The 20755-nt window shown below is 37.8% G+C and overlaps 1 protein-coding gene across 9 annotated transcripts in view; it reads left to right on the forward strand.

The window, feature by feature from the left end:
• The window catches only part of TANC2 (tetratricopeptide repeat, ankyrin repeat and coiled-coil containing 2), a 364118-nt gene that overhangs the window by 108812 nt on the left and 234551 nt on the right, over positions 1 to 20755 (forward strand). For 5 of the 9 annotated variants that reach the window (XM_075562040.1, XM_075562042.1, XM_075562041.1 and 2 more), the window contains one exon: positions 8871 to 8942. In XM_075562040.1, the coding sequence (XP_075418155.1) occupies positions 8871 to 8942 (72 nt within the window). Of the gene's footprint in view, positions 1 to 8870; positions 9054 to 20755 lie in introns of all 9 variants that reach the window. The other 4 variants (XM_075562035.1, XM_075562037.1, XM_075562036.1 and 1 more) reach the window with 1 other exon arrangement.

A 20755-nucleotide genomic window follows, 5' to 3' on the forward strand; every position in this document is an offset into this window, starting at 1 on the left:
TCTGGAGGAGAAAACAAAGGGATTGACAGCTTCGGGGGACATGGGAGAGGGGGAGATGAGGAGAAAGGTAGTGGTGTTAACAAACCCGAGGACAAGGGAACAAGTGATACAAATTGGTGATGAGGAGGGTGTAGCAGGCCTAGTAGGGCATGATCAAGGGTAATGTAACCAAGAGGAATTACTGGAGCACAAATGAAGACTGAGCATGATAGTGGAAAGTCAAAGGAAATAGAAGAAAGAGCTAGGAGGCAAAGGGCATTTTTAGAGATCTAAATAAAGGCATGTACTTATGTAAATATATTTATATATGAGGATGGGGAAATAGATCTATATGTATATATTTATAGGTTTAGTATTAAGGTAGCAGATGGACATTGGGCCTCCACTCAAGTACTCCCTCATTGCAGGAATACTTTCTTCTATTAAATTGGCTTTCTATAAGGCTCACCTTCCTGACACAACCACTGAAGACAAAGCGGGTGTATAAGCAAATGTGGTGAAGAAAGGTGATGGTGCCCGGCTATCAAAAGCTATAGCATCTGGGGTCTTAAAGGCTTAAAGATAAACAAGCGGCTATCTAGCTCAGAAGCAACAAAGCCCACATGGAAGAAGCACACCAACCTGTGTGATCATCACGAGGTACTGAGGGGATCAGTTATCAGGCATCAAAGAACAAAATATCATATCATTGTGAATGAGTGGGGGAATGCGAAGTGGAGACTCAAAGCTCATTTGTACGCCACTGGACATCCCCTTATGGTAGGGTATCAGGGAGGAGACGAGACAGTCAGGTTGCAGGGTAGCAATGATGAAAAATACAACTTTCCTCTAGTTCCTAAATGCTTCCTCCCTCCCCCACTGCCATGATCCCCATTCTACCTTATAAATCTGGCTAGACCAGAGATGTACATGGGTACAGATAGGAACTGGAAACACAGGGAATCCAGGGCAGATGATCCCTTCAGGACCAGTGGTGTGAGAGGCGATACTGGGAGGGTGGAGGGAGGATGGGTTTGAAAGGGGGAACCTATTACAAAGATCTACATGTGACCTCCTCCCTGGGGGATGGACAACAGAAAAGCTGGTGAAGGGAGACATCGGTCAGTGCAAGATATGACAAAATAATAATTTGTAAATTATCAAGGGTTCATGAGGGAGAGGGGAGCGGGGAGGGAGGGGAAGTAATGAGAAGCTGATGCCAGGAGCTTGGGTGGAGAGTGGATGTTTGGAGAATGATGAGAGCAATGAATGTACAAAGGTGCTTTACACAATTGATGTATGTATGGATTGTGATAAGAGTTGTATGAGCCCCTAATAAAATGATTTTTTTTTAAGAAATCTGAAGGAGCAATTCTGCACTTCCTTTCAGGTAATTATGAGTCAGAACAATTCAATGGCTGACAGTGAGTTTGTTTGGTTTGGTTTCGTTTCCTCAATCTGTCTCAGATAGTTAGTGCATGTATTCTACCAATGATTTAAAGTTGCATGCGATGGGAAAGAGAAGCTGTGTCATATGCCTATTTTTCCATCTTTCCTCCTGGAAATAAAATGTTACATAATAATTTTCAAATCTATATCCTTAAATAAATTTTTTAAATACTCATAAGATTTATTTTCTTGTATTATTTCTCTTGTGTAGACCAAAAGAAAGATTTTGGTTGAGTGCTTCCCCCGGAATACATTTGGAAGATTTTTCTCTTCAAATTAAATGTTTCCTATTCTCTGAAGGCAAGGGAGAACATTGAAACTTACTTACAGTCAGTAAACACATGAAGCTTTTCTCCTGTGTACACCTTACACTTTTCCCTAAAGAAGAGTAACTTGGGAAGTTTCCTCACAGTCATTTCATTCGCAGTCTTCCAAGTCTGTACTCACCTGGGTGCAGCAAGGTTAAGGTTCTTGTTGAAGGCAGTATTTGTTGTTTTTGTAAGGGTTCTGTCCTGTGTCTGTTCTCCAAAGCGTCGTCTTAAGGCAACGTCTTTACTGAAGGCGTTTACATAGTCATTGTCTTTGGAGAATTTGTCCCCGGCAGGATGGGCTGCATTGGAAGGGGAGGACCCCTGCTGCAGGCTTTCCCTAGTCTTTGCAGTCACACTTTCTGCCCATATGTTCTCCTGTGCACATCAACACGAGGTGTTCTGAAGAATTTTCTACTTAAATGACATTCAGAATGTTGTCTAGTTTGAGGCCTCATGTATGTCTGGGGATGACTACAGACTGAATTCTCTCCCACTCTGAAATTAGTCCAGTGGTTCTCTCTCTCCAGTTTGAATTTTCCCATTTTTAAAGAGAATAGTGGCTACTGCAGATGTTAGATTCCTCTGGTGGGAAATACCACCATTCTTGGCTTCGCATGAGAAAGAAATTCATGCTGAAGCCTGGTTTGTGATACGAGTGAGTTTTTGTAAAAGCTAAAAGAAATTTCGAGTTTTACACTTAACTGAACACCGAAATGCACACCCCCACACTTGGCAACCTGAGGCCCAAGAGAGAGACCGCAGCACAGCCAAGCAGAAGACAGAGAAACAGCAGGAAAAAGAGTGGTAGTCTCCAGGTTCTGGTTTTTAGGGCCTTTTGGGAGGCATGGTCAGTGGTGCTGGTTGTTCCCATTGGTTGAATTAAACCCGCCTGGCCTAGATTGGGTCAATCCAAGTGTACCACCCAACTAGGTGTACTGCCCCCAGGGCCGGACTGAGCGCATGCCCAGTGGACACCCTAGGCCCTGTTCTGCTACCTAACAAAGACTTCCTTAAAATCCTTAACTTTCATGATGTATCTCTCCTCTTGGTTTCTTTCCTTTAAAACAGAGTAAGTTGTTCTTCAGAAGTCTTTTTCACAGAGAATTTATCTTCACTAAGAGTTTGCATTTATCTCACTAATTGTGTTTCCCCCAAATCTCTTGCTTTGGAGTTGTCTCTGGTAATTTGAAGGTCCTAGCCTGCACAGATGTCCTGTGAAACTTGTCCTTGGCTCTTCTCTTCCCTGTTACCGTGAGATCGCAGTGGGTTTTCATAGCTTATATATACTTCATCGAGTTAGGATTCCTGTCATTTTCTAGCAGTGCATCTCTGTACAAGATTTTCTGAGCAAGGTTCAAGCAAAGCCTGTTTCTCTTACCTGTTGCTGAGTAATGATCCATTCCTACGTGGGGTAAAACAGAGTCTTTAGCAGACAGAGTAGTAAGAATGTCAAAAGTGTTCCCTTTCAGATGCCTGTTAGCACTGCTACTACTGAGCTGTATGCTGGAGAGCCTAGCTAGTGCAGTAATGTGTCTCCAAGAAAAGCTTCCTTCTCATGGTGACACAGGAACTAGGGAAGTGAGCACTGACAGGGGTCCCTCGGACAGAGCTTCTCAGGCAGATGAAGGTCAAAGTTGGACCCACAGAAGACCAGACCTCTGAGTCACCTGTCCTCCTATCACCAGGATTATGAATAAGACTTTTGTGTATGTGTGCATACATGTATCTTGATTTCTGTTTGATAAATGGCTATGGGTCGGGGTTACTTGGTCATATAATAAACTGCCAAACGTTTCTCAAAGTAGTATGCCATTTTGTTTTCTCCACAACCTATATGGAAATTTTAGTTCATTCTTGCCAGCACTTGGTCTGTTTTGTTTTATTTTTTTAATTTTTAAATGCTTCATTTTTGTTGGGTGCTATTTAACTGATCCCAACTCATAGTGACCCATGTGACAAGAGGAGATTTCCCCCCCCCAGAGTCGTCTTGGTTATAATTTCTATAGAAGCAAATTATGAGGTTTGTTTCTCATGTAACCACTGGGGGAGCTGGAACTGCTGGCCTTTCCATTAAGACTCTTTTTAGCTATTTCACCAGATGTGTAATAATATCTTTTCATTTGCTTTTTCTCAATAAGTAACAAATATCTTTCTGTGTTTAGCAGATATTCCATAACTGTACTTAGTGAAATATCTATTCAAATCTTTTTGTTGTGCATGTATATTTTCCTTCTTGTTATAGTTGAGTTCTTTGTAGATACCAGTTCTGTATCATATATATGTTTTGAAAAGTAGAAAATTTTAATTTTAATGGTCTAGTTTATCAATCTTCATAGTTCATAAATTTAGGGTCTTTGGTAAGAATTATTTGTCTAAGGCAAGGTTTCAAAGATTTTCTGTTGTGTTTTCTAGAAATTTTTTAGCTTTATATTTATATCTATGGCCCATTTTATATGAATTTTTAGACTATTTTATTGATATCTTTTTTTAAAAGGACACTTAATTTTGATTGGGATTGATTCAAACCAATAGATCAACCACTTTAAGGAGAGCAGTTTGGAATCTTCAGATCCAACCACAGACTTGGTATCTAATACTGTTTACATCTTTGAATGAGCTCTTCAGTGTTTTGTAGTTTTCAACATATAACTATTGTACATACTTCATTAGATTTATTCCTAAATCATAGTACGGTGCCCTGGTTAAGGGCTCTAAAGGTGGGTAGTTTGAACCTACCTGTTGCTCTGGGGAAGAAGAGAGTGGTGATCCGCCTCTATAAAGGTGACACTCTAGGAAACCCTGCAGGGTGGCTAATGGCACACAACAACAGTGTGCTGATTTTTTTAAAGTTACATTTTTCAAGTGTTTTTTTTTCTGTGGTAATATAAGAGTACGCTTGACTTTTGTGCCCTATAATTTTTGCTTAATTTCATTTCTGTAGTAGCTTTTTTTGTTGTTGTTAAAGCCTTGGAATTTTCTATATAGGTCATCATGTTGTCTTTCTACATGATCCTATTTTAGTTAACAAACACTTCTGGGTTTATATCCTTCTTTCTATGGATTTGTTGTAACAAAACCAATGTTACAGCATTAGAAACTGTACAGAGGCACAATGTGGTGTAACCTTGAATTAAAAGAACCTTTGGAATAATTCAGACTTTTGTTTCTGAAACATGTAAAAGCTATTTGACTTCAAGGACTAATTTATCGCGTTGTTTTTTGTGGTGGTGGTGGTTTAGTTTCCTTTCCTGTATACTTTAAAAATAAATGTTACTGAAACCTAATATGCAGTCTGAAAAATACACATCTTACATATGCAGTTCAATAAGTTATCATAAAATGAACATGCGGTGCTGGAAATATTTGATTTATTTTATTTATGGTTTATCCAAGGGCATTCACATGGCCCTAATCTTTCTGTCTCGTACATTCGAGAAACATTGATTAAACACCTGTTATATGCCAGGCACTTTTCTCGGTGCTAGGAATACATCAAGGGGGGAAAATGTTTTGTTCGGGATTATTTATAGTTGTATTGACTTGAACTTTAATAAAGTCTGGTTACCATCTGTGTTTCACCACTTGGATGGAGCTCATGGGGCACAACTCAAAATGAGAAGAAACAGCTGCAAACATCAATTAATAATCATAACTTGGAATGTACAGTGTGGGAATCTAGGAAAATTAGGAATTTGAAAAATAGGATGCATAGAGATCATTATTATAGGCATTAGTGAGCTGAATTGTACTAGTACTGACTGTTTGAGTCAGACAATCCTATGGTTTACTATGTCAGGGATTGCATTCAAGAGGAATGGTATCCCACTCATTGTCAAAGAGTACATTTCAGAATCTACAATTACAGTGCTGTCTGTCATAGGGCAGTATACAAGAACATCCAGTCAATATGATCTTTATTCAAATTTATGCTCCAATCACTAAAGCAAATGATGCATAAATTGAATGCTACATAGGGTCACTCTGAATTGGATCCAACTTGAAGGCACCTAACCAACAACATACCTGAAACACAGTATCTTAGTAACTTTTTATTTAATTAATTGAAGGTGGAATGATAAGAAAAAGAAAGGTAGAAAATAAAAATTGAGTCATTGCAATAGCAGTAAATGTTGTCTTGCCTACTTCATAAATTAGTTTATTCCCAATTTTTCCCTTCCTTCCTGCTCTAAAATTACAAATCCATTCCTTCTGCTCTGGGATTTTGTAGTCACACTAGAATTTTATTTTAGTGTCATTTTTGCTTGTATGGCCTGCATGGACCAGAGGTCTTAAATGTGTCCTTCTGGGTTGGCTGGCATAACCTTTCCATTCCTGTTATCTAGCATGATAAGAGCATACCGCAAATGTTAACTGCCTCTTCAGTGAATAGGAGCAACAATATTGAAGACACAGAGTTATTCCAAACCTGGCCATAAATCGGTTATTCAGCCTTGCCTTTCCAGCTGACTCACAATCAGTCTACAGACCCATGAGCCTAAATGTAACTCACTGACAGTATACATTTTCATTCTATATGTTTCTTTACTTGAACCATACAGTTTTTGTACTTACAGCTACAATGAGTTCAATCACAAATTATAGGACAGAGAAGATGGAAGAAAATGTTAAATAGAAAAGTAAAGTAGGACAGCCAAACTGGACTAATTGCAGTATTATTCCTTAAGGAGTATTATTACATTCTAAAATTATCAGCTAAGTGTTAATATTGGAACATTTTGAGTGAAAAATGTTTTATTAAATCAAATGCATTTTTCTAAATATATTGCTTGCTCTTGATATAATGCTGATTTTTGTCAATGGATTCAATTCAGCAATTATACTAATGACATGCCTCTTGTTTAATCTCATGATAATTCACTAGAGCCAAAAGATTAGAAATGTATGAGAGGAAAGAGACTTCGAAAGCAGATTTAGGAGATAAGGTATTCTTCTGGTCAGAGTCCCAGAAAAAGAGAAAAGTCAGTTGAAAGAGAAAGATGAATCAACATAGTAAAAGAAAGGGATCAGAGATTAGTGAGAAGGAATCATTTAAGACACATCTTGGTAAAATTTTTATTTGAGAAATGAGCTGGTTCAAGTAGAAAGCAAATGTTTTGAGAATGATGCTGTCAGCAAATGTACAAATGTGCTTGACACAATGGATGTATGTATGGATTGTGTTTAAGAGTTGTATGAGCCCCCAATAAAATGATTTTTTTTAAAGAAATGAGCTGATTAAAATGCAATCTGTGATTTTCGAAAAACATTGTACAATATGAAAAACATAATCAGTGCTCACTGAATTTTACATGTAGACATTTTTGAACTGGCGAATGCTTTGTTGTGTATATTTTTACCACAATAACAAACAATAATGTATGTCTTAATCCTTTGTCTGCTTTCAAGAATTTATCTGCTTTAAGTGTCCCAAGAGGTTTAATATAGTATACTTGTTGTATTCATCTTGCTTTGGATTGATAGGGTTTTTTTAATTTGTCTTGATTTGTTTTCATCAGTTTGGAAAATTCTCAGCCGTTAAATCTTCAAATATTGCTTTCTTTTGTCATTTCTTCTTCATTTCATATGTTAAAACATAACTACTCTGTTACTAATGTCTGTTTTCCATATTTGCTATTCTTTTTATTCTCCATGCATCATTTTAAGGTTTTCTTTCGGTATATCTTGCAGTTTACTATTTTTATTTTATCTAATCTGCTTTTAAATCTATATTAGGGGTTTAATTTAACAATACAGTTTTCTGCCAAAATTTTAAATGTTTTTGAACATATTGAACCTACATTTTTAATTTCTGTACCTCATCCACTACTGGTTTGCCCTGTGAATCTGTCTTTGTTTTATGGTTTCTGTATTTTACTTTATTCATATCATCTTGTCTGTATTGTTTTTAAGAACCAGGCATTTTATATGAAAAATTACAGAAATAATCTGAGGCCTGTGATGATGTTCTCCTTCTCTATAAGGATGTAGGCTTGATTGGCGAAGGCACTTGTAACCAGGAGCACCTTCATTTAATTTTGTAGGAGGCACTTAGCCTGGGCTTCCATATCTATGAGGTCCAGTCAACTTTCGTTTCTTATTTCTGGAATACAGTCCTTTGCAGGGTGGGGAGATTCTCAAACCAGGGTATTGGTGTTTTACCTGTACTCCTTCCACCCCCTAGAGGGGTCATAGATTCTAATAGTCATATTTCTTTCTTTTTAATCGTTTTATTGGGGCTCATACAACTCTTATCACAATCCATACATACATCAATTGAGTAAAGCACCCTTATACATGCATTGTTCTGATCATTCTGAAAATTTGCCTTCCTCTTGGATTCCTGGAATCAGCTCATTTTCCTTTTTTCTGATAACATTGTAAGACTGTCAGTAGCTTCTTAGTTTCTCGTGCACCACTAAGTAAGAAGTAGCCCCAGTGCCAGGCTACAGTGTTTTCCTTTAATTCTTCATTATACTATTAACTCTCTAATCTGGAACATAGATAGTTCTAGAATTGCTCTGGGAAAAGTTGCTCTTAATTACATAATCTGCCATTACCCAAAGTTCAAGTGAACAACATATAATTTATTAGTTTCATAAACTTATAGCAGATCTAAGAATCACCATATATAAATATGTCTTACCTGCTCCCATTTGTACATACTTTTGTAGGATGGTAAAAAATAGAGTTGCAATTATCTTAATATTACACATAATGATGTGTCAAGCAATTGAATATCTTCTTTTACCTTTGTCCCTTGGAGAGAAAAACAATGAGAACCACTACTGTATTATAACCTGTTGGGCTGCTGACTGCAAAGGCAGCACCAGATGCTCTGTGAGAGAAAGATGAAGTTTTCTGTTCCCTTAAAGGTTTGCACGGGCTCCTACCTGTCCTGTGGGGTGGCTGTAAGCAGGAATCAACTGAATGACAGTAAATCGTGTTTTGTTTTGTCTCATAGCCTGGAGTAAAGTACTCAGTAAGTGTAGAAATAAATACATGTGCTTAAAATACCTTATTTGGCTTCCATAGTGCCAGTGTCAGCACATGCTGTTCCGCATTATTCTAAAAGATCAATTTGAATAGGGCAGGAAGAATCTTTTCTCAACAGGTCTTTTTTTTCCTTGACAGGTGGCATCTCCACAGAAAGCGACTGTGCTTTTGAGCCAGACTACGCCGTCCCACCACTTCCAGTGAGTGAAGGTATGCAGCACATTCGGATTATGGAGGGCATGTCTCGCTCTCTTCCATCCTCCCCTTTACTCACACACCAGTCTATCAGTGTTCGGCTTCAACCTGTGAAGAAGTTAACTGGTAAGGACTTTACGTGGATATAGCATGTTTAACAGGAAATGTAACAGTATGACATTGGGGGTCATATAGTACGTTTATGTGCATCTTTAGTGTTTTTCTCTTTGGTCTTCCTAATGTCACAGACCTTTGGACAGTGGCGCTCTTACTGCTTTTAATTTAAAGAATTAGACTAATACTCAGTTTGACAGATTGATGTGTTTATTTTCTAAATGATCCATCTGTTGTGGACAAATTTTTCTAGGATTTCAGGAAGTTTCTAGTTTTGCCAAAATACACTGGTTTTCTGATTTCATTTATCAGCTTGTTCTTGTCACATTAACAGATGGAGACACTGTGAATTGGGGGTAATAAGACTTGATAGTTCAGCAAAGGTACAACAGTAATACTGTTTTTTGAAATGATTTATGAATTTATTATCTGTTTTTAAAATCTAAAAGATATTTTCCTCTCCATTGAATATTCCTGGAACTCCTTGGGATATTTACCGTATTTCATAGGTTGTAATGATTTCAGTATGACTTCCTGACACATGTTGTCATTCAGTTCAAGTGGCTAGGTTAGTTAGGCTGTGTCTCTCCTAAGTGAATTTTTCCCCCTTTTTAAAAATCATTTTATTGGGAGCTTATACAGCTCTTATTACCATCCATCCATCCATCCATCCATCCATCCATCCATCCATCCATCCATCCATCCATGTGTCAAGTACATTTGTTGCTATTATCCTTTTAAAAACATTTTCTTTCTACTTGAGCCCTTATTATCAGCTCCTCATTTTTCCCCTCCTGCCCTCCCCCACCCCGCCTCCCTCATGAACCTTGGATAATTTATAAATTATTACTATTTTTTTCATGTCTTACACTGACGATGTCTCCCTTCACCCACTTTTCTGTTGTTCGTCCCCCTGGGAGGGGGTTATATGCCGGTTATTGTGATCGGTTCTACCTTTCTCACCCTCACCTTCCCTTTACTCTCCTGGTATCACTACTCTCATTATTGTTATCTGTCCTGGATTCCCTATGTTTCCAGCTCTTATCTATACCTGTGTACATGCCGGTCTAGCCAGATTTGTAAGGTAGAATTGGGATCATGATATTAGGGGTGGGGTGGGTGGAGAGCATTAAAGGACTAGAGGAAAGTTATATGTTTCATCGGTGCTATACTGCACCCTGACTCGTCTCTTCCTTGTAACTCTTCTGTAAGGGGTTGTCCAATTACCTACAGATGGGCTTTGAGTCTCCACTCCACACTCCCATTCATTCACATTGATATGATTTTTTGTTCTGGGTCATTGATGCCTGATACCTGATCCCATTACTACCTCATGATCACACAGGCTGCTGTGCTTATTCCATGTGGACTTTATGGCTTCTCATCTAGATGCCCACTTGTTGATCTTCAAGCCTTTAAGACCCCAGATGCTATGTCTTTTGATAGCTGGGCACCATCTGCTTTCTTCACATTTGCTGTGCACCCATTCATTTTGTCTTCAGCAATTGTGTCAGGTAGCTGAGCATCACAGAATGCCGGGTTATTAGAATGAAGTGTGTCCTTGCATTGAGGGAGTACTTGAATAGAGGTCCAGTGTCCATCTGCTACCTTAATATAATATATCTTAATTTAACATATAAATATATGTTCATATAAATATATATACGTATGTACACACCTGTATTTGACCTCTATAAAAGTCCTTTCCCTCCTAGTTCTTTCCTCTATTTCCTTTTACTTGCTTCTTGTCCCACTATCATGTTTAGCCTTCATTTGGGTTTCAGTCATTCCTCTTGGTTACATTGCCCTTGATCACGCCCTACCAGGCCTCCTACACCCTCCTCACTATTGATTTTAGATCACTTGTTTCTTTTCCTTGGATTTGTTAACACCACTTCTTTTCCCCCGCCTTCCTCTGTCCTGTGTCCCCCCTGGAACAGTTGGTCCGTTGTTTTCTCCTCTGAATGGTTTATACCACTTATCTTATCTAGACAGACATGCATAGACAATAATAAGCAGAAAAACAACAACAAAAGAAAAAAGCCTGTAAATAGTTCCAGGTCTGTTTGTTGCCATGCTCTGGCCTCAAAGTCTATTTTTGGTATTCCCTGGAGACTTCATTGCTTTGCTCCCTTTGCTGCTTTGTTGCACAAGTTAAGTGAACTTTTGTCTTTTAAAAAAATTTTTTTCAGGGAAGAAACTTTAATATATAGTTCAAAATATTATGTCTGAAAAATGTAACCCTCAGTCACCTTGTTAGACTTTCCCCCTAATATTATCAGTATATCTGTTATGTCAGTAAATTAAGTCATTCACAAAGGACATTCTACTGTTCAGTGTGTTGAACTAGACAGATGTTTGATAATGGTTATGACAATTCAAAGGAAAGAGAGACAATGGAACTATTGGATCATCCTTGTTATATGAACTGTTTTAAACTTGGCTATATTTGTTATAGACCTTCATGCAGGTTTATGAAGACCCATTTGCAAATAGGTCTATTTCCAAATAGTTTGACTTTCCTCGTGAGGGCCTAATGATGGGAATAGACTTTATCAAGAATATAGAGCATATAATTAAGAGCTTGAAAATTAATTTTAAAACAGAAAGGTACATAATTTTTAAGTACAAAAATAAGTTAATATAGTGAATTAGTTAAGAGTGGTGAGAGTTCTTGGGTTTGTATTCCAACTCTGAGGAAGCCATTTCACCACTGTATGATTCTGTTTATCTATCTGTAAAATGGAGATGGTACCATTATTGTCTTAAGGGATTACTAGTGATGATCACTTTAATACTAGCTTCACACTGTGATTGGAAATATTAAATGCTTAGAAAATGTTAGGTGCTACTGATAAAATGTGTTTCACTTTGGTGAGAGATTTTTAAAATTGTTTTTAATATTACATACCAATTTAGAACTTTAAAATGCTGTATGTTTTACAAGTCATTTAAAAAAATGAGTTATAGTATAAATAATGATGGTAACTTCCATTTGAGTCCTTGGGATTTGACTTGTACATTAACTCATATTCTACACATTTACCTCCATTTTAAAAATGAGTAAATTAAGCCTTAGATGAGACTTTCTACTCCCATATACAGTTACAGTCTCAGAAGCCCACAGAGGCAGTTCTAGTCTGTCCAATAGGGTCATTAGGAGTTGGCATTGACTCAGTGGCAATGAGTGAATGAAATTTAAGTCTAAGAGAGGTGAACTGTCTTGATCAAGATAATTCAGAAAGGGAGGTTTCAGAGCCAAGATTAATATCCAGAGTATCCAGTATTTTAAACTACACATTTGTCTTTTTCCAGTGAAAACTACGAGGTTTAAAGAGATTATATAATTTATCCAGGTCATCAGATATCAATTAAACCTTCTTTGTTATAAGTAACAAGATAAAACAAAATGGTTTAAACCACCTAAGAAAGAGAAGCTTATACTTAAATGGGCAGGCATATAGGTTCATTTTATTTAGTTAGATATTATTGTACGTTGGGAGTGGTGTGGAAGAAAGTATGCAAGCACACACTATTGGCCCTACTTATCTGATCTAATAGAATTGGTTTCCCCCCCCCAGTATGTTTTTGCTCATAATATCATAAATTCACTTTGCATGTTTAATATATAGCTAATTAAGGAATATCAGTAGTTAAATTTTGAATATTCACTGTGTTGGTAAATTGGTGAGCCATTTAATAGGGCAGTTGGGTGATCTGGACCAAAATAGTATTGACGCATTCATTGGTAGTTCAGTAGTAGAATACTTGCCTTTCATGTAGGAAACCTAAGTTCAGTTCCCAACTTGTGTGTTGTTATGATTCTGAACATGTTTCAGCAGAGCGTCCGTACTAATATGGACTTGAGGGGCAAGGTTGTGAATTGCTGTCATTCCTTCTAGTTGTACATGGGTTACCATGAGTTAGGAACTGACTCTGATGACAGCTAAGGATTATAACATCAAAATTGTAAATGTATATAATCAGTGACATAGCAATTCTTATGGAAGATTTTATTTTACCAGTAAATTTAAGCAAGTCCAAAAAATATGTGTATACATATGTAATATCTATACATACTAGAGTATAGATGCTTTGTTTATATAACAATAAATGAAATCTAAATATTTATCAATAATAGAAAACCATTTGTGTTTTTAAAGGACACATCACGTATATTTGGTCATAACTCCTACTTGAAAGTGAGACTTAGAGAAATAGAGGAAAGAACGAGGAAGCAAAAGACATTTATAGAGGCGTAAATACAGGCATGTGTGTATATAAATATATTAATATGTAATGATAGGGATGTAGGATTATGTACATATATATATGTTAAATACTAAGGTAGCAAACGGATACTGGGCCTCTACTCAAGTCCTCTCTCAGTGCAATAGCACTTTGTTCTTATAGCCTGGCATTCAGTGATGCTCACCTTTCTGACATGATCACTGAAGACAAAATGGGTGCATAAGCAAATGTAGTAAAGAAAGCTGATAGTTAAAAAGAAAGAAAACTGATGGTGCCTGGCTATTATACATTGTCTCGGTTCTTAAAGGCTTGAAGATAAAAAGCAGCCATCTAGCAGGGGAGCAGCAAAGCCCACATGGAAGAAGCACACCAGGCACTGATGAAGACTACAGCTTTCCTCAGTTCCTAAATGCTAACCCCCCCCCCGCCCCCCACTACCATGATCCGAATGCTGCCTTGCAAGTCTGGATAGAGCAGAGGATGTACACTGGTGCAGATAGGAGCTGGAGGCACAGGGAATCCAGGGCGGATGATACCGTCAGGACCAGGAGTGTAAGTGGCAATATTGGGAGGGTATAGGGAGAGTGGTTGGAAAGAGGGAACCGATTACAAGGATCTACACGTGACCTCCTCCCTGGGGGACGGACAACAGAAAATGGGGAGAAGGGAGACATCTGACAGGGCAAGAAATAACAAAATAATAATTTATAAATTATCAAGGGCTCATGAAGAAGGGGGAGTGGGGAAGGAGGGGGAAATAAAGAGGACCTGGTGCAAAGGGCTTAAGTGGAGAGCAAATGTTTTGAGAATGATGAGGGCAATGAATGTACAGATGTGCTTTACACAATTGATGTATGTATGGATTGTGATAAGAGTTGTATGACCCCCTAATAAAATGTTTTTTAAAAAAAAGCACACCAGCCTGTGTAACTATGAGGTATTGACAGGATCAGGTATCAGGCATCAGAAGACCCAAAACAAACAGTCATTGATGTGAATGAGGAGGGTCAGAGTGGAGACCCAAAGCGCATCTGTAGACATTTGGGTATCTGCTCACATGGAAGGGACGAGTCAGCCAGGGTGAAGTATAGCACCAGCAAAACACACAACATTCCTCTAGTTCTTTAATGCCCCCCACCCAAATATCATTACCCCAGTTCTACCTTACAAATTCGGCTAGACCGGAGCATGTACACTGGTACAGATAAGAGATCTTGACACACAGAATCCAGGACAGATAAACTCCTCAGGAATATTGCTACTCCCATTACTATTCCTGAGGTCTCCTACTATTCCTGAAGGGAAGCACTGCTATGGACCAAAGACTGCATCCTTATGTTTTCTGAGCTGACTTGTGGGGACCTGTTAACTTCCTTAATAAACTCCCACAATTGTGACTATTGCCTGAGTTATGTTGCAAGGACTATCTAATGCAAGAGAGAAGAATCTAAGGAACACTGCATGGTTTAAAACCAGGAAAGATGTGTGACAGGATTGGATCATGCAATTCAGTCACCATACATAGTCAATCTGTATGTTGAGAAAGTAATCAGAGAAGCTGGACTGTATGAAGAAACCTGTGGCATCAGGATTGGAGAGAACCTTGTTCACACCTTAATATGAGACCACCTTGCTAGCTGAAAGCAAGAACTGGAAGCACGCTTACGATGGTCAAGACTATAACTTTCAGTATTGTTTTCAATTTGAATAAAACATAAACCCTCACAATAACATTGGTTAGGGACCAATAATCAACATTATAATAAGTGTAGAAAAGATTGAAGTTGTCAGGATTTCATTTTGCTTGGGTTAACAATCAATGCTTATATAGCAACCGGAGTGAAGAAGGCAAATGAGGTCTTTCATTGCACACATCTACTACGCAAGACCTCCTCGAAGTTTTCAAAAGCAAGAATGTCACTGAGACCGAAGGTGTATCTGGCCCAAGTAATGGTATTTCAATCACCTAATTTGCATGCGAAAGTGGGCAATAAATAACGAAGACTGCAAAATAATTGACGCATTTGAATTATTGTGTTGGCAAAAAATAATGAAAGTACCACAAACTTCCTGAAGAAACAAATACTGTATATACTCGTGTATAAGCCGGGTTTTTAGCACATTTTAATGCAGTTTTTGTGGTAAAATTAGGTACCTCAACTGATATTCTGGTCAGCTTATGCTCGAATAATATGGTAAATCTGTCTTGGAAGAAATAAAACTCGAATGTACCTTAGATGAGAAGCTAGCAAGACTTTGTCTCACATACTTTGGGCATGTTATCAGGAGAGACCAATCCCTGTATCGTACCATGCTTGATAAGTCAGGGGAAGAGGAAGGCTTCAATGGAACAGTGGGTACAGTGGCTGCAACAACAGTTTGAAGCATGAGAACAGTTGTGAGGATGGCACAGGACTGGGCAGTGTCTTACTCTGTTGGAAATAGGGTTTCTGTGAGCTGTGACCGACTCAGTGGAACCTAACAACAGCAATGCACTAACAACAGAAGATAAAATACATATAGGCCATTTGGCATTGTTACGTGAATGACTTAGCAAATTTGCTTTAATTCTGAACAGAAATTGACCCAGTTGTTTTTAAACTGAGTCTACTTTCTGAAACCTTTTTGTGATTCTACCTTTGAGATTCTATAGAACTGTGACTTCAGGTCATAATGACTTCAGTTGCTTCACAGTGTGGGGTTAGCAAGAACTTATTTTTATAGATGACTTTGATTTCCGGAAATCTGCGTCATGGAAAATGGAACAATCTTTGACAGGTCTCATCTAAGTGTAAAAGATGGTGCTATTTCTCTGTCATTTCCCTCATCTTCTAGTCTAATAAATCATATCATGAGAATACTTTGGAAATCCTCTTCGTTCTGCCTGTATAAATTCTCAGTGTGTATCTTTGCTCTTGTAAAGATTGCATATAAACTATTTAATAACCATACTTTGCTAGTCACTGATTGACAGTTAATAGATTCTGTTATACACTATTTATTCCTTTATAAAAAGTACAGTTTGCCACTCTCTAATCTTATAAACACCAAACTAAGCCATTGTCATCGTGCCAGTTCAGACTCACAGTAACTATAAGACGGAGGGGAATATGACCCTGCGGCATCTAAGACTGCCGTCTTTGTAGAAGCAGCTGGCCACATCTTTCTCCTATGGAGGGGCTGGTGACTTTGAAGGAGCAACTGTTCAGTTAGCAGGCAGATATTGTACTTCAGGTAAAGTACCACGGTACCACCAGAGCTCCTGTCATTCTGTGACCCTTCTAATATCCTCCTTATTAGTTTCATGTTCATATCTTCATATTCTTTTAGAACTCCGAAATGGAAATTGTGTGGTCCCAGAGTTTGCTATCTATTTTTAAACTCATTTTTTCTCATATGTTGGACTTCAGTGACCTCTTTAGTAATGTTTATTCTACCCTTTTTGTTTAAAATATAAATTTTCTTTTGAGAAGATATAGGAAAAGTAAAAATTGAGTAATTGTTTTATCTAGTTTGGAAGCATGGCAAACAAAGACCTTCAAGTCCATTGTGCTACAGTGTTGAGCCCTCCCTCTGCCATTTATTAGTTACATGACTGTGGTCAAGTCATTTAACTACTCTGAGAATAAATTTCCTAATTTGTATGATAACAATGCTTATATCATTGCTGTTATTATTTGTCTCTAAAGGTATTGTATGGGTTAAATAAAATAGCATGTATGTCAAGAACGTAATACAGAGTTTAGCTCATAGGATTTGATTTATAAATAGAAACTTATGACAGATTTCTTACTATTATTATGTTCTCCATGTACTGAATCTGTCCTTTGCTTGTCTGTCTTTTTATTCCAAAAATATCTCCTAAAAATCCCTTTGCTATCTTAAAGCAATTGTTAAGTTTTCATCTTTTTTAGCTTTGCTTCTCTTTTTCTCTTTATATATTTCTCTTTTGGGATACAAAGCTGTTCAAATCAGGAAATTTTTCATGTGGCCCATATTCAGTTCTTTAGATGCTTATATTGTTTGTGACTCGATAAATTACTTTTTAATTTTAATGGGTTCTCTCAAGCATATTCCCTTTTAGAATTAACTGTCTTTTCCTGCAACTTTTCTTTTTTCTTATAGAAATCTAGTTTGACTTCTTTCAGAATGATTATTAGAACTGTACCTTAGTGAAGGGTGATACAAGAGGCATCGAGGACCAGACACAGAAGAGACAATTTAGTGAAAATCTGGTAGCAGTTACTATGTAGAAGTCCAAGCAGATCATAAACATTAAGGTGGATTAGCAGTAAGTGATGTTGGATGTCATGAGAAGGAACCCTTAGGTATCATCTAAAGTTGGGGCAAAGGCTAAGCTAAAGGAATCTAGGGGCAGATAAGAATGTTCTCAAGGGTCAAGTGGGCTGCTAATGGTCAGCATCAAGAACAAAACAATAATGAGAACACTTAATTTTTTTAGAATTTTAAAACTTTTAAATTGTAATTTTTTTCTTTTATTGGGGACTCTTACATCTCTTATCACAACCCATACATTTATCCAGTGTGTCAAGCACATTTGCACATATGTCACCATCATCATTTTCTTTTTTTAAAAAACAATTTATTAGGGGCTCATACAACTCTTATCACAGTCCATACATATACGTACATCAATTGTATAAAGCACATATGTACATTCTTTGCCCTAATCATTTTCTTTTTTTTTTCTTCTTTTTTTACATTTTATAGGGACTCATACAACTCTTATCACAATCCATACATATATATACATCAATTGTATAAAGCCCATCCATACATTCCCTGCCCCAATCATTCTCAAAGCATTTGCTCTCCACTTAAGCCCTTTGCATCAGGTCCTCTTTTTGCCCCTCCCTCCCCTCTCCCCGCTCCCTCATGTGCCCTTGGTAATTTGTACATCATTATTTTGTCATATCTTGCCCTATCCGGAGTCTCCCTTTCCCCCCTTCTCTGCTGTCCCTCTCCCAGGGAAGAGGTCACATGTGGATCCTTGTAATCAGTTCCCCCTTTCCAACCCACTCACCCTCCACTCTCCCAGCATCGCCCCTCACACCCTTGGTCCTGAAGGTATCATCCACCCTGGATTCCCTGTGCCTCCAGCCCTCATATGTACCAGTGTACAGCCTCTGCCCTATCCAGCCCTGCAAGGTAGAATTCGGATCATGGTAGTTGGGGGGAGGAAGCATCCAGGATCAGGGGGAAAGCTGTGTTCTTCATCGGTACTACCTCGCACCCTAATTAACCCATCTCCTCTCCTAAACCGCTCCATGAGGGGATCTCCATTGGCCGACACTTGGGCCTTGGGTCTCCACTCTGCACTTCCCCCTTCATTCAATATGATATATATACATATATACACACACATATACATACATATATACACCATCATCATTTTCAAAGCATTCTCTTCCCATTTGAGCCCCTCATATCAACTCTCCATTTCTTCCTCCCTCCCTCATAAGTTATAAATTATTATTTTCATATCATACATCATCCTCTGTTACCCCTCGCCCACTTTTCCATTTTTCGTCCTCCTGGGAGTGGGTCCTAGATTGATCCTTGTGATCGATTTCCTCTTCTCCCCCATCCTCCCCTAATCCTTCTGGAATCTCTAGTCTCAGTGTTGGCCCTGAGGGGGTTATTTATCTATCCTGGATTTCCTGTGTTGCAGGCTCTTATCTGTAGCAGTGTGCGTGTTCTGGTCTAATTCAATTTTTAAGGCAGAATTGAGGTCTTGATAGTGGGGGGAAGGAAGCACCAAAGAACTATAGGAAAGTTATGTGATTCATCGGTGCTATACTGAACCCTGACTGGCTCATCTCTTCCCTGTGACCTCTCTATGAGGGAATGCCCAGTTGTCTACAGATGGGCATTGGATCTCCACTTCATGCCCCCCAAGGACACATCATTTTATAGAATGTCTAAATGTGGCGAATTTAAATCTCAGAATTCTAGTCCCAAAAGACTAATAAAGAATTGTGCTGGAACATGCTTTATGTTTGGACCCACTTTTTTAGAGGCTCTTTTTCTCATGTAAAGTGACAATATTAATTTAAGTTCATCAGTAATAAAACACAAATGTTTATTAAAATATCTCTGTTCCTACGGTTTATTGTGACAAATACGTAAGTGTATGTTACCTGGTTTATGATATATTATTATCCTTATCACCATGTAAAGGAGCCTTGGGCAATGTGGTATTTAAAGCACTCAGCTGCTCAAAAGGAGGAGGATGTGGCAATCTGCTTGAGTGAAAATGTACCGCTTTACCAAACATGATGTCCTTCTCCAGGGGCTGGAGACCCTGTGCGGAAGTTCTATCCATTGGGGTCACTGTAATTGGAAGCATCAGAAAGACAGCTTTTTTTTTTTAATCACCATTAAGCTCCATAACATTAAATGCAATACCTGGGCTGTGGTATTTAAAAAGCCGAAAAGACATATGCATGTACTTGTCACAAAATCAAACAAGCTAGCTTATTTTGCTTTGGGGGAAATTATACCACCTTACAGTAATCAACTTACATTTACTTGAAACCTAAGTTAACAGTTATATATCTTTAAGTTAATAAATAAAAGTGTTGATAAATTCTTCTAAACTATAAGTTCATATGAGTACAAGTAAAATTATGAATTCTTTAGAGACTGATGAGATCCCCATGACTGTGGTTCTTTGTCACCCCTTTAGGTCTGGAACTAAGCTCACTTCTGTGGTTCTATTTTTAGCCAGACAATAAACAGGTCTATTAGAGGAACAATAACACTAGTGAAGTACACACATCTCAGGGTAATGAACTATTTAAGATGAAAAAGGTAGTATTTACCCAAGGACAATGTTTAAAAGGGTTAGGAAACAGGGAGGAAAGGGAAGAAGGAAACAAAGGGAGGAAGGGAACTTACAGTGAATGAGATGAAGCAAAATGTATATGAGCTGTTGAAAACTGATGATCTAGTTTAAGTTAAAAAAATAGAAAAGGAATCCTTAGAAGTAAAAAAGTTAGCAATCACTTGATCAATAGTCAATAATCTTTGATATGCTGTGTAATTAATATGAGGTAGTTCCAAGAGTTGGACATAATTTTTAACGTGAGAAATCTCATGAAGGTTACAGAATAAAAGAATCTTTATCTCTGCTTTCCCTGGGATTTTCCCAGAAAGCTCACCATGATTCCATTACACAGTTCCTAGGAAGTATTTTTTATACTTAATTGACCGTCTTTCCCTGCTTGTTTATCTGCTTACCTGATACAAAATGTGAGCAGTGTTTTAAATGTCAGATGTTAACTTTAAGGGCTAAATAATATTGGTCATCTGGAATAACCTTTAGTCACAAAGAATTAAGAAAAGCAAATTAATAAATTCATTAATAAACATGATTCAAAGCAATCTCTTAGCGACTTCCTAAATAGGAAGTACATTATAGATACTGATTTTTTTAGGTG

This window comes from Tenrec ecaudatus, chromosome 10, assembly GCF_050624435.1.
Source record: "Tenrec ecaudatus isolate mTenEca1 chromosome 10, mTenEca1.hap1, whole genome shotgun sequence".
NCBI lineage: Eukaryota > Metazoa > Chordata > Mammalia > Afrosoricida > Tenrecidae > Tenrec > Tenrec ecaudatus.